General features: G+C 41.1%; 2 protein-coding genes across 5 annotated transcripts in view; one reads left to right on the forward strand and one right to left on the reverse strand.

The window, feature by feature from the left end:
- The first annotated feature begins 88 nt into the window (after window positions 1–88).
- ndufaf7 (NADH:ubiquinone oxidoreductase complex assembly factor 7) lies at window positions 89–5278 on the forward strand. 2 transcript variants are annotated; one of them, XM_088324486.1, is made up of 10 exons: window positions 89–428; window positions 521–684; window positions 754–834; window positions 901–1011; window positions 1069–1279; window positions 1807–1865; window positions 2012–2125; window positions 3192–3335; window positions 3397–3570; window positions 4987–5278. In XM_088324486.1, exons 1-10 carry the CDS (start codon window positions 368–370, stop codon window positions 5203–5205), a joined length of 1338 nt encoding a protein of 445 aa, XP_088180612.1. In that variant the 5' UTR covers window positions 89–367; the 3' UTR covers window positions 5206–5278. The 2 variants fall into 2 exon arrangements, with proteins under 2 accessions (XP_088180612.1, XP_088180611.1); XM_088324485.1 differs by having other exon boundaries at window positions 901–1279.
- The window catches only part of LOC148346553 (serine/threonine-protein kinase D3-like), a 42580-nt gene continuing 34584 nt past the window's right edge, over window positions 4540–12535 (reverse strand). For 2 of the 3 annotated variants that reach the window (XM_088324484.1, XM_088324483.1), the window contains exons 17-19: window positions 8824–9091; window positions 5594–5679; window positions 4540–5532 (exon numbers count right to left, since the gene is read on the reverse strand). In XM_088324484.1, coding sequence (XP_088180610.1) covers window positions 5368–5532; window positions 5594–5679; window positions 8824–9091 — 519 coding nt within the window. In that variant the 3' untranslated portion in view covers window positions 4540–5367. The remainder of the gene's footprint in view (window positions 5533–5593; window positions 5680–8823; window positions 9092–12535) is intronic. The other variant, XR_015848214.1, reaches the window with a different exon arrangement.

The raw sequence follows: 12535 nt of genomic DNA on the forward strand, positions 1-12535 counted from the left end.
TGAAAAAACGACACTTAATCCAAACTATTTAAATAATGGCAACGTTACATTTTCTTATTGTGAAAGAACAGCGGATATTTCTGTTTGTTCAAAATCACCTGGATGGTGTTACTTGTTCTGCTGACATTGAATCTCCAAAACAAGCACAAATAATTTGAACTCTGACTTTTGTTTTAAAATCCAAATTTTCACGTCTTTTTCACCGTCATTTTTTGCACTTTTTGCACAAGCGCGCTAACGCTAACTCTCCTCGTGAATTATAATTTAAACGTGAAAATTGAAACTCACGTTTAGCACATTATGCTATACTGTAGATTGAAAATCGGACTGTAGTGCATCTGATTATTTTGCTCTGCTTTTGGGAGAAATGAGAGGACTTGTTGCCAAAGCCCAACAACTGCTCAAATCGATCAGTCCAAATCCACTTGGTAAGAATTGTTATAATGTACATAACATACACTTTGGGAATAACACCAGTGCAAATATGGAAATGAAGTGCACGCGTTTGTTTGTTTTCCAGTGCGATGGCAATATGCAACCATCAGACTTTGCAGCTCATCTTCCTCTCCGGGCGAGGATGCGAACAAATCCTCCATGCTGCGACATATGACGTCTAAAATTAAAGCCACCGGGCCAATTTCTGTGGCCGAATACATGAGAGAGGCGCTTACCAACCCCTTGATGGTTTGTCTTGGTTCCTTAACTTCTCACCACAAGACAAGCTGTACATCATACCTAATCTTATAACTTCAGGGATATTATGTCAAGAAGAACATGCTGGGAGAGGAAGGAGATTTTATCACATCGCCAGAGATTAGTCAGATCTTTGGAGAGGTTTTTATTGTTATGATAGTTTTTATGGTAAGCAGACGTGATCTTACTTTTTCACTGTTTGTGCAGCTGCTTGGAATTTGGGTGGTCAGCGAATGGATGGCAGCTGGTCAGCCCAAACATCTCCAACTGGTGGAGCTGGGACCTGGAAAAGGATCTTTGGCTAGCGACATTCTCAGAGTGCGACAAAATCACCCCACTTCATCAATTACAGAATTCACCGGGTTTCTCTTGCAGGTTTTTGTTCAGTTCCAGCCAGTCCTTAGCTCAGCTTCGGTGTCGTTGCACTTGGTGGAGGTGAGTCCGGCTCTGAGTCGTCTTCAGGCGGAGAATCTTGTCAGGAAAGGTAGTGAGGTCGAACGGGAGGAGAATGTTGTTTACCGGCACGGCAAAACCTCCACCGGTCTGCCCGTGTCCTGGTACCGGCACTTGGAGGATGTCCCCACCGGTAAGCTCAACAATATACTGTATGTATGTTGTTGAAAGAAACATATACCTTATGACTTTGTTGTTGCTAAATGTTATTGCACTTTCTATTGCACTATGCTTTTTAATTCACTAATATTATTCTAGTAATAAAACGTAGGCGTGTCTCTGAACATCACGTAAATATTTGTTGTTTTTGCCTCCTATTCTGATAGAATTTACCCCCCTCAGTCTTTATTACACGTTTATCCTGGAGTTCCATGTCTATTCTCGTTTCACAACATTGACATCAATGACAATAAATAAGATTTATGCGTATATTCATCAATTTAAAAAAAAGTGTTTTCATACCTGCGTCCTTGGTTCAAACAATGGTCCCGGGGCCATTTATGGGACCCCAATCATTAAAATTCATGCCTATTGAAATCTGCTTCAAACAGAACATTAATTTTTGTCTTAATTGGTCTCAAAAGTTTGTGTTTTGTACATTGATTTCACTGCTGCAAACGGGGGAAAAAAAATAGAAATTCTGGTAATTTTGTCACCTAGGTTTCAGCATCTTTTTGGCTCACGAGTTCTTCGACGCTCTTCCCATACACAAATTCCAGGTACAAATTGTTTTCTTTCTCTTTGTGAATGGTATTATGTGTATTTGTTGTTGGACTGTCAGTAAAATAAATTATTTTATGCTTAGAAAATATGCATGTACATTTCTTTGAGTGCACTGATTTTTGTGTTCAAACTCATGCTCCAGCGGACCAAACGAGGTTGGCGCGAAGTTCTAGTGGATGTGGATCCAGATCGGCCGGGTCAGCTGAGGTTTGTAGTGGCGCCTTCCCCCACTTTGGCCTCCACAACGCTGGTACAGGTAATTGGTAAAATTATATATATGACTAGCAGGTCGATTATTGGCACCGATATTTGGGATTTTTATGGATATCGTTATTGGCATTTCAAAGGGCTGATTATTTAGGTTCTGATGTAGCTTAGCCTCTATCATCCATTTCCCTTCCCTGACGCTACCCACCCTGCACCTCTGATTGGATAAGCGACCGGTCGGGGATCCACTGAAGCAGGAGGAATAACGTTAGCGTGGAGTAAACACTAGCAGCTCTGCTGACTTCTGAGTCCCGACCTGCCTGTGAATCAAGACCGCTGACAATATTGAGATTTAATCAAGTATATTGAGTCCATGGTAGAAAAGTGTGTAAGATATAGCGTAAAAAAGTGTAGTTAATCTGTTTAAGCGAAGCACTTTTATGACATTAGTTAGTCAATCAAGAGTGTGTGTTTATTATTGGGCATAAAAAGCACACTAAAGTGGAAGGCTGAGTGACTAGCTGTTACCATAACAGTTCATCAAGCTGGCTCTAAAACAGGAGTGCCCACACTTTAATTCCCAAGCTCCATTAAAATTTTACTGCACTTTTTATTTTATGCTGGTTGTATTGCCTTTTTTTGATTTATGGTAAAAAAAATAAAAATAAAGGAGCCATTTTTGTTTTTAATGCACCTATATACGAGTTCCTGCTAAGCCGAATTTTATTTCCTGCAAGTTTTTGGTTTAAGTGAAAGATTAGTCATGTTAGTTGTGTTGAAATTCAATTTATATACGTAAAAGGTTTCAGAGAGCTATTAAGTTTTGCGAGTTTATAAAAAATATTATTTCTTTTTGCATTATTACAAATTTCTTACACCAATTTTTAAGCTTTTACACTGCAAATTTCTATCTGCTCCAAAATTGGTTATCAGCCTCCTCTTAATACTAATAGTTGGTATCAGCCCTGAAAAACCCATATCAGTCGAGCCTTGTAAAAAAAAAAAAAAATATATATATATATATATATATATATCTTTGTTTTATAAAATATTTAGAATGTGTTTTTTATATTGTGATTCAGTCCCATTGTTTGCATGTGCATGTATACCATCAGTCTGATGAAAGTCGGGACCAAGTGGAGGTATGCGCCGAAGGGGGCGCAATCATCCAAACACTGGCGCGACGCGTGGCTGAGTTTGGAGGGGCGGCGTTGATTGCCGACTACGGTCATGACGGCACTAAGACAGATACCTTTCGGGTAGGACCACATTTTCACACTCATCTCTGATTGGCCACAACATCCCGCTTTTTCCCGCCAGGGTTTCAAAGATCACCGTCTCCATCACGTCCTGGAGTCGCCCGGTTGCGCCGACCTGACTGCCGACGTAGATTTTAGCTACATCAGACGTGTGGCGGGGACTGGCGTGACTTGCTTGGGGCCAATTACTCAGAGGTCATTCCTGAAGAACATGGGCATCGATGTACGCATGCAGGTATGAGCACTAGGAGAATCAGAATAGTGGTTCTGAACTTTTTTTTAAATTATGTAACCCTTTTAAAAGGTCTTCCAAAAATATCACCCTAAACAACAAATATTTTTGGGTTTCTGATGTTCCATAAAATGATAAGTATATATTGAATCTGATATCTTAAATGCTGGGAGTGTCAATTGGTGGCATTTTAAATTATTTGAGGACAAAAAACGTATGCCCTAAAAATGTTTTATTTTCAGTGCTACCAAATACTCCACATCTTCCGCAGTTTACTAAATCGGATTATAGCAAATTACAAAATATGCATTTTCATAAAAATTCCCAAACTAAAAAAAAAAGAAATGCTTATTCTTGTATTGACTAGGTTGATCGTTATTTTGATGATGCATCAGTGCCATCTTCTGGACACTTACAACAACGGTTTCGGTCAAAGAACCACATTCAATATAAAAATGGCACTCTCAGAGAGAGTTTAAAAATCCGAAAATTCTCTTTATCCATCCTGAAAAATGTTGTATTTGTCAGCTGTTCTTAGATATTTTGTATTCTATTATACATCTGTATTTTTAAAATAAGCAACATTTTCTGACAAAGTAGAATATTTTTCGCAATAATATTAAATCATTCTCTTTCAAATTTAAGTAAATTTAATAAGAACATTTTAAGAATCAATAATACGTCAATCATTTTGCTCTTTTTAGAATAATAATTTTGCAGTGACAATGTCAATCGTTAACAATGTAAACATGTGATTGAAAAATAAATTATTCGAAGGAAAATTGACTTCTGGATGCAGCGATTATTTTATGTATATATATATATATATATATATATATATATATATATATTATATACAGGTAGAACTATTTTAAGGTAACACTAGTACATGTGTTTTGGCTAATATAAACACATGCTATAGATCTAAAACGCTATAGATCTACTTGTAAAAAGAAATGACAAAAACAGAGGTAATAAAAAAATATTTACTAGTTCGACAAAGCTTTTGTACAATTTCTATGGCCTGCACAATTAAGCGCACAAGAGAACATTTGAGCAAATCACTTAAAGTAGTAGGCCCGTTTCTGTACTAATGGACATGCTTGGTACAAGTGCAACAAGTGAAGTGGGAGGGGGAAAACAAGTGGACTGCAATAATGTTACAAGTGCCAACACCCAGAATGTGACTAGATCGTAATGGTAGCATGCAAATTTCAACTAGAGACCTCACTAGTACCTTGTCCATGGTATATGCCATATTTGTTCTATTCAGTGCAAACAAGATGTTCTGCGAGTAAAAATGTTGATGTGGAATATCATCAACTTCTTAAAAAGTTTGTACTTTTACAGTTCAGTGCACTAGTAGCAATTTTAAAGATAAGTAAAATGACATCTCAAGTCCCACATGTCCTTGCCCAGGTCCTTTTAAAAAACAGCGATCAGTCGACAAGGGAGCAACTGATCAACAGCTACGAGTTTTTGACGGACAGCACAAAGATGGGCGACCGCTTCTTGTTTTTCAGCTTGCTGCCCCACGGTCGCCTCGCCAAGCCTAAAACGCCCACCGGCCTCAAGTTGGAGAAGAAGCCGCCGGCCAAGCCACCAGTGGCCGGATTCACTGAGCTCCAGTTTGCGTGAGAACCTCAAGGAACTGGAACAATGTTCAAAACTCAAGCAAAAAAATTTAAATAAAGAGCAAATTTCTACCTGAGGTTAAAGTCTGCAGATTCTGAGTGGCTTCTTGCAAAAATAGAAACTACATTGCACTAAATTCCAAACTTGTGAGAATCCCTTTCCTGACTAGGAGTCCTCCAGATGCAGGCGGGGTGAGGTCGTATGTTCCGTGCAGCGTCGATCTCCATCGTTACCAAATTTTTCCCAGCGCGAGTCGTCGCTCTGGTGCGTGATGTAGCGCTCGCCGTGTCGCGTCTCCAACTCCCGAAGATCCTTCCAGGTGTCAAAGTCCTAGAGGACCAAACCCTGGTTAGACCTGAGGTTGGATTTTGGAGAGTATTCTGCATCTTACCTGCAGCCACGGGTGACTGAGGGACTTGTCCACGCTATAGCGCTTCCTCATCTTCAGCTGCAAAAGGTTGTTGATCAGATCCGTCGCTATGAAGATGAAAGGTGTCAATGGACAAGTTAGAAACATAAATATCAAAAAGTGAGGGGAAAAGTTAAAGCGTAATCAACTAGAGTTTGACCGATTATTGGGCACAGATATTTGGGAAATTGACAGATATCAGTATCAGCATTTTCATGTATTCAACGGGACGATTTTTTTAGGCTCAGATACAGCCAAGCCTTTCTCGTCCCCTCTTCTGCCCTTTGTCTCACACGCTACCCACCCCGCCTCTTCTAATTGGATAAGCGACCGAGTGGTAGAGTTACCGAAGTAAGAAGAATAATTGATGAAGCGGAGTAAACAGCGGCAGTTCTTCTAACTCCCGACATTTGTGTGAATGGAGAATCCAAAAGTCTGTGGTATAAGGCGTGTGTGTGAGATTAGTAAAAAGTGTAGTTCACTTGTTTTAGGAAAGCAGGTTCAAGTAGAGACTGATATATAAGTTCCTATTATAACATTAGTCAATCAAGCGTGTGTGTGTTTGCGATTGAGAGACCATAAAAAGCATGTTAAAGTACAAGGCTGAGTGATTAGCTGTTACTATAACATTAGTTCATGAATCTGGCTCTAAAATATGAGTGCCCACACCTTTTCTTTCGCCATCTCAGTTGAAATTTCGATGTGCGTTTTGTTTCAAGTAATTTAAGTCATGTTAGTTCTACTGAAATTTTTATTTATTGTAAAAAATATACATACTTTTAATTATTTGACAGGCTGATTATTTAGGCTCAGATGCAGCCAAGCCTCGCTCTCCTTCCCTCCGGTCCCTCTTTTTTGGATATACCCACCTACTGACAGGATAAGTGACCAGAGGCAGAGCCACTGAAGCAGAAAGCATAACAAAGCTGAGTAAAAAATGGTAGCTCTGCTAACTCCTGAGTCCTGACATGCCTGTAAATCAAGACTGCTACTGAGATCTGATCGAGTATATAGAGTGTGGTAGAAAAGTGTGTGTGTGTGTGATTAACTACACTTTTTACGCTATCTTCTAATCTATTTAAGGGAAGCACGTTCAGGTGCAGACTGATATATATAAGCTTTTATCAAACATTAACTCGTCAATCAAGCGTGTGTGTGTTTGTGGTTGAGCATAAAAGCACCAAAGTGGAAGGCTGATTGCTGTTACCATAAAATTAGTTCATCAATCTGGCTCTAAAACAAGGGTGCACACACTTTTTAATTTGCAACCTCTGTTTAAATGTTACTGCACCTTGTTTTAATTTAAGTCATGTTGGTTGTATTGACATTTCTATTTATTCATGGTAAAAAATAAGGGAGTTATTAACGTTTTTTGTACTTTTGAACGTGTTGCTGCTAAGGGGCCGGTCATACAGACATTTGCGGCTGAATCACGGCCAGAAATTTCTGACTTTGAGGCGGACGCTATAGGACGAAAACATTTTGCGCTGTTCAATTCTTGAGAGCGCGTGGACACAGCCTTTCACGAGTTTATCGAGGCTGGACCGCGGCCGTAAACTTCTCGCCGTGAAGCAGATGTCGTTGGGCGCTGTTGGACGTTTTGAGACCGCCATATAGACGAGATAGAGCAGTGCTTTACTCGCGTTCGGAAATTTTCACGTGGTTGGCCGCGTTCAAAACTTTTGAGCTGCTCAAAAGTTTGAGCACGTGTTAAACCGCGTGCCGCACACGTGGTCAACACGAGGTAATGACGCGGAACGACGTGCTCTGGCCGCGGCCAGGGCGTAGTTTCACATGGGTAGGACGGGAAATTTCAGCGGGTAATCGTGGGCGGAGCATGGTAATAGCATGTTCTGCGCCTGTATCGCGGTGTTATTACGTGAAATTAGCGTGTTACGCATGTGACAGTCAAACGCCTTTCTCCGCGTATATACAGCGCGATTTGCCGAGCACACCATTGTGCTCGTGACGTCAAGGGGGTGAACATGGATCACAGTCAGCGTAGTTTCTCTTCATTTCGAATAAATCTTTCGGTGCATTATCAATGGTCGTAGCAAGGCTTAGATGCTAGGTCCTTAGCTTGGCCTTTTGGCCGAGAGTAAGAGTCCCGGCTCCTAAGCTTTGTAACGTGTTATGAACTGATCGATAATGGATAATTAGCAATATGGATAAAACAATTACCCTCAATAAACCCCTCCCCGTCAGCGTAGTGATCTCGTCTTAACCCATATTTAATTCTCGACATTTCTTCTCAAGATAATAAAATAAATATGATGCCATAGCTTGAAATCTTGATATTCACGGGAATGTGTCTAGAGCGTTTATGAATTCTACAGCCCGAGAAATACATCCCTGCCGAGATTTGCATTTCCTCGCTTCTCCAACCATTTTTACCTCGTTTTATCTCACTTATAGGGAATGTAATGGCGAACATATAACCAAATCCACTTCGTCTTGTATTTGTTGGGAATGTAATACAACATAATCCATTCCGTCTTTATTTTTGTTGTGAACGTAATCGAACGGTAAATCCCTCCCCCCTCGCGTGAACGCGCATTCTGCTGCGCTTTCATCAGAAGCGATCGTATTCTGTATTAAACGCTTATTAAAACAATAAAGCGAGCTAATTATAATAATTGGGAGATCCTAGTCTATATAACGCGTTTATTTAAACAATAAAGTGCGATCGTATTCTACAAAATGCGTTTGTTAACGCGGATGAAAAGGTCAAAAGCGATCGCAGCAGAATGCGCGTCCACGCGAGGGTGTGGGGGGGTGGGGGTGTTGCGTAAGAGTCGGATTTGGGCACAACACCGGCTCGGGAGCTTTTATACCCGTGGTCCACACGAGAAAATGACGCAGAAATGACGCGATGAGGAAGCGGAACAGTCGCCGGCGTCTTTTTTCCGGCCATACCACAGACGAACGGCGGGTTGTCAAATTTTGCGCATTTTCCATCCCGGGCAACCACGGGCAAAAAAAACCGCAAAATTTTAGCCGTGATTCAGCCGCAAATGTCTGTGTGACCGGCCCCTAAGCCTAATTTCATTTCTGAATGGGCCCATTCATTTCGGGCGGGAAAATCTTGGACAATTCGGATGGGACAAGTCTCAACACTAAAGAACAGCAGGGTAGTGGTAAACCACTGCACAAATCGACTTGTAAAAAAAAAAAATGAATGTCCATTTTGAAAACTTTCAAAAATCTCCTACCATCCTTGGAGATCTCCTTCCACAGATTGGGTGGGTACATAAAGGCGGCGTTCTGGATCTGGTCATTGATTTCCTCTTCATCATTGAAGGGGAAGGTCCCGCTCAGGCTGACGTAGATGATGACGCCCACCGACCACATGTCTAAGGAGCGGTTGTAGCCTCTGTTGCGGAGGACCTCCGGCGCCAGGTAAGCCGGCGTGCCCACCACAGAGCGCCGGAAAGACTTCTCGCCGATGATCCGAGCGAAGCCAAAGTCGCACAGCTTCACCTGAAGAGTGTTGGGACGGGCGCGTTACAAAGGAAAGCAACCGTGGAACGCAAATTTTATCAATAATGGAGACCGTAATGGGTTACTAATACAATTTAATTACTCAACTGCCGTTACTTCATGGAGCGTGACTCCATTACTCGTTTAATGCAGATTGTGAAATGAAAAGTTCTTTAACTACTGAATAATTCAGCTCATTGTCGGATAGGACCCTCCAACCGCCAGTGACAATAGGTGGGCATATTTACAGTATATTTACTCAAAAAGTACAACTTAATACAGTTATGATAGCTTCGTTTCAAGTAAAGAGTAGGAAAAAACGGAATTTCACCTTGTGTAGATATTCTCCCTACAATATATACAAACGCTCGCCGAATAACGAACATTCGAGTTACGGATTCCGGCAGATACGATCATTTTTTACGGGATGTTGAAAAATAACCGGACATTGCTGTAAGTTAGATTTTGTACTGTCTGCACCTTTTTCCGAGTCAAGGACAGTACTGTAGTGCTTCTTTCCGCCGTGTGGCGCTGTGAGAGGTCACCCAGAATCCATACCGAAGAAGAAATCCAGTTTCTACTTCCTGGTTCGTGTGTAATCATAACAACGTGTAATGCATCGCTAACGCGCTAAGAACTTTGACGTTCTCATGCATCCATTCAATATGTTTGGTGTAAAGCACAGGTGTCAAACAGGCGGCCCGCGGGCCAGATCAGGCCCGCTAAGGGATTTACACCGGCCCGCGAGACAACACTCAGAGAAGCGCAAGAGAAAAACAAGCTGCATGTTGAAATATGTCCACTTGATGTTGCCAAAGCCTGGTGCCTCGAACAAAGACACTGTACTTGTATTTATTTCTCTCTCTCTCTCTTTTCCACTCCCTTTCTCCCACTCTGTCTCTCTATTTCACTCCCTGCGTCTCTTTATCTCTTCCTTTGTTGCTCATTGTCTCTTTCTCTCTCTGTGTCTTTTAACCTCTTTTGCTCTAATTTCCTTTTTTCCTTTTCTCTCTTTTTTCTTTCTCTCTTCCGACCCTTTGCGCTTTCTTTTCCCTTTTCTCTCCTTCTGTCTTTCTATTTCTCTTTGGATTTCTTTCTTCCTCTCCCTTTCTTTTCCCCCTCTCTCACGACTTTTTATCTTTTGTTTCTCCCTCTCTCTTTCTTTGTCCCGCCTTTCTCCTTTTTCCCTCCATCTTTCTCTTATTTCTTTATCCCTCTTTTTCTTTTTAATCTACTAGTCTGGCCCCCGACAGAATGTTTGTTCTATCGTGTGGCCCCCGAGTTCAAATGAGTTAGACACCCCTGGTGTAAAGTGTAAGGAAGAGTTGAGTTGTTTATTTTGAAACGAAAGTGGAATAGGAAAGCTTGATGCGTTTGGGGAAAATGGTCGGAACGCTTTTTTTTTGGCCACTTTTTACCACGGAGGGGGACCTCTTGAAGCGCATCACCCAAAAGTAAGTTAAACTCAACTTTATTAATCTTAATAGAGCATATTATTTTATGAAATGTTTATTTTTCAGTCCAAAACAATACAGGTTACTTATACAAGCCTTAAACATAATTTTATAAACCTTAAACATACAAAATATAGCAATGAGGTAATTTATGAACAAATTCAACTTACGAACAATCGTCCGGAACCTAACTCATTCGTAGGTCGCACAGCGTCCATACACTCACATGTTAGCCACATTTACAACTGTAAAATGTAATTCTTAAATCAGGTAGGTAGCCTATATGCGCATATTTGGTTGTGTGGCAAATTATTGGCAGTGCGTGGGGAGGGCGCGTGGCTTATACAGGAACAATAAACAAACTCAATCAATGGGGCAAACGTAAGCACAGAATTTACTGTAAAAGTGTGCTAAATTTTGTTTTTTTAAATCTGTAAAATCATTTATGCAATAAACCATGCCTGGAAAAAAAGGAAACGTCTTGGACAGTACCCTGAAATGGAGAAGGAGATCTTGGAGCGGTTTTGATTGCCTTGTGTACTGTCCCTTCTCAAGGTTTCTTGATCCCCTTATGCTGGGGTTTTGAGGTTTTCCTTGCCCTCATGTAAGTTTTAGATCAGATGAGCCAATTCAGACACGTAACAAGTTCAGCCCCCTAGCTAGTCCCACTCCACCCCGGTCTAGTTATAGGTGACTCCATCACCCGTAACATAAAGCATAGCACCCCAGCCACGGTTATGTGTATTTCTGGGGCCAGAGCACCCAACATTGAGGCTAATTTGAGGGAGCTGACATGGAAATTTAGACACCAGGACAGGGCTAGCTACACCGATATAGTCATTCACGTCGGCTCTATTGATACTAAAATGAGGCAATCTGAGATTACAAAGAAAAATATTGCTAGGACCTGTAATCTCGCCAGAAAGATGAGTCGGCATCGAGTACCGTATTTTCCGCACTATAAGGCGCACCTAAAAGCCTTTATTTTTTCAAAAGCTGACCATGCGCCTTATAATACAGTGCGCCTTTTATATGGATCAATATTCAGTCGCAAAGTCTTGCAACTAAAGCAAGCAGCCACCGACTAGATTTTCCACCGAAGGTGAAGTCGTCCGCGGTGTATGCTGGGATTTATATACCGGCGTTTCATTTCCTAACCAATGTGTCAATCATTATTTGAATCAGTCACTATTGACTAAAGTTATTCTGAGGTAAAGGGGGCGGATCCTTTTTATCATTTACAGGCTCGCATAGGCTAAAGGGGCGAAACAAAGCCTGCAATTGGCCGAAAAAGATGAATGTGAATCACATGTTGGGTTGCAACATAGAGAAAACATGTTTTACTATTCTGTATTTGTAAATATTTTACTCTCCTGGGTTTACTACACTCACGGTTGTAAGAAGACCATGGTTACGTATCATTAATGAACGTGAAGGCTGCAAGAGAACTTAGGTGAGCTATGCGGATTTATATTTTCCCGGTATCTTGTTTTAGAACGATCTTGATGTTTCTGTGATGAGTCTATTTTTAAACTAAATTCAATTCAAAGTGTTTATTGTCATATGCACAGTAAAGAACCCCGTTTCCCTGCACAATAAAATTCTTACTTTGCTGTCCACACAGTTGCCAGCAAAAAATAAAATGGAAACTAAGAAATGTTTGTTTGTTGACATCGTACGGACACCGCATCCGCACGTGTCTACGACACGTATTTGCTTCTTTGCAAGCTTTCGGAATGTTAAGGGGGTAATAAGTTTGACTGAACTATCTGACTGTTTTGTCGACGTTCCCATTTTAGCGCCTTATAATCCGGTGCGCCTTATGTATGGTAAATATAGGACCAAAAACTGTTTTTTGGGGGTGCGCCCTATAACCCGGTGCGCCTTATAGTAAGGAAAATACGGTAATTGTCTCTGGCCCCTTGCCTGCGAGAGGCAATGATGAGAAGTTTAGCAGACTAGTCTCGCTAAACCGGTGGCTGGCAAGTTT

This window comes from Urocampus carinirostris, chromosome 20, assembly GCF_059441175.1.
Source record: "Urocampus carinirostris isolate Australia breed hairy pipefish chromosome 20, RoL_Ucar_1.0, whole genome shotgun sequence".
Lineage (NCBI taxonomy): Eukaryota > Metazoa > Chordata > Actinopteri > Syngnathiformes > Syngnathidae > Urocampus > Urocampus carinirostris.

What these genes read in the sequence shown, in the direction of transcription:
- ndufaf7 (XM_088324485.1), top strand. Translation starts at nt 368, where the DNA reads ATGAGAGGACTTGTTGCCAAAGCCCAACAACTGCTCAAATCGATCAGT. An exon ending in GATCAGTCCAAATCCACTTG is followed by an intron (nt 429 to 520) that starts GTAAGAATTGTT and finishes TTTGTTTTCCAG; the next exon opens with TGCGATGGCAATATGCAACC. An exon ending in CGCTTACCAACCCCTTGATG is followed by an intron (nt 685 to 753) that starts GTTTGTCTTGGT and finishes TTATAACTTCAG; the next exon opens with GGATATTATGTCAAGAAGAA.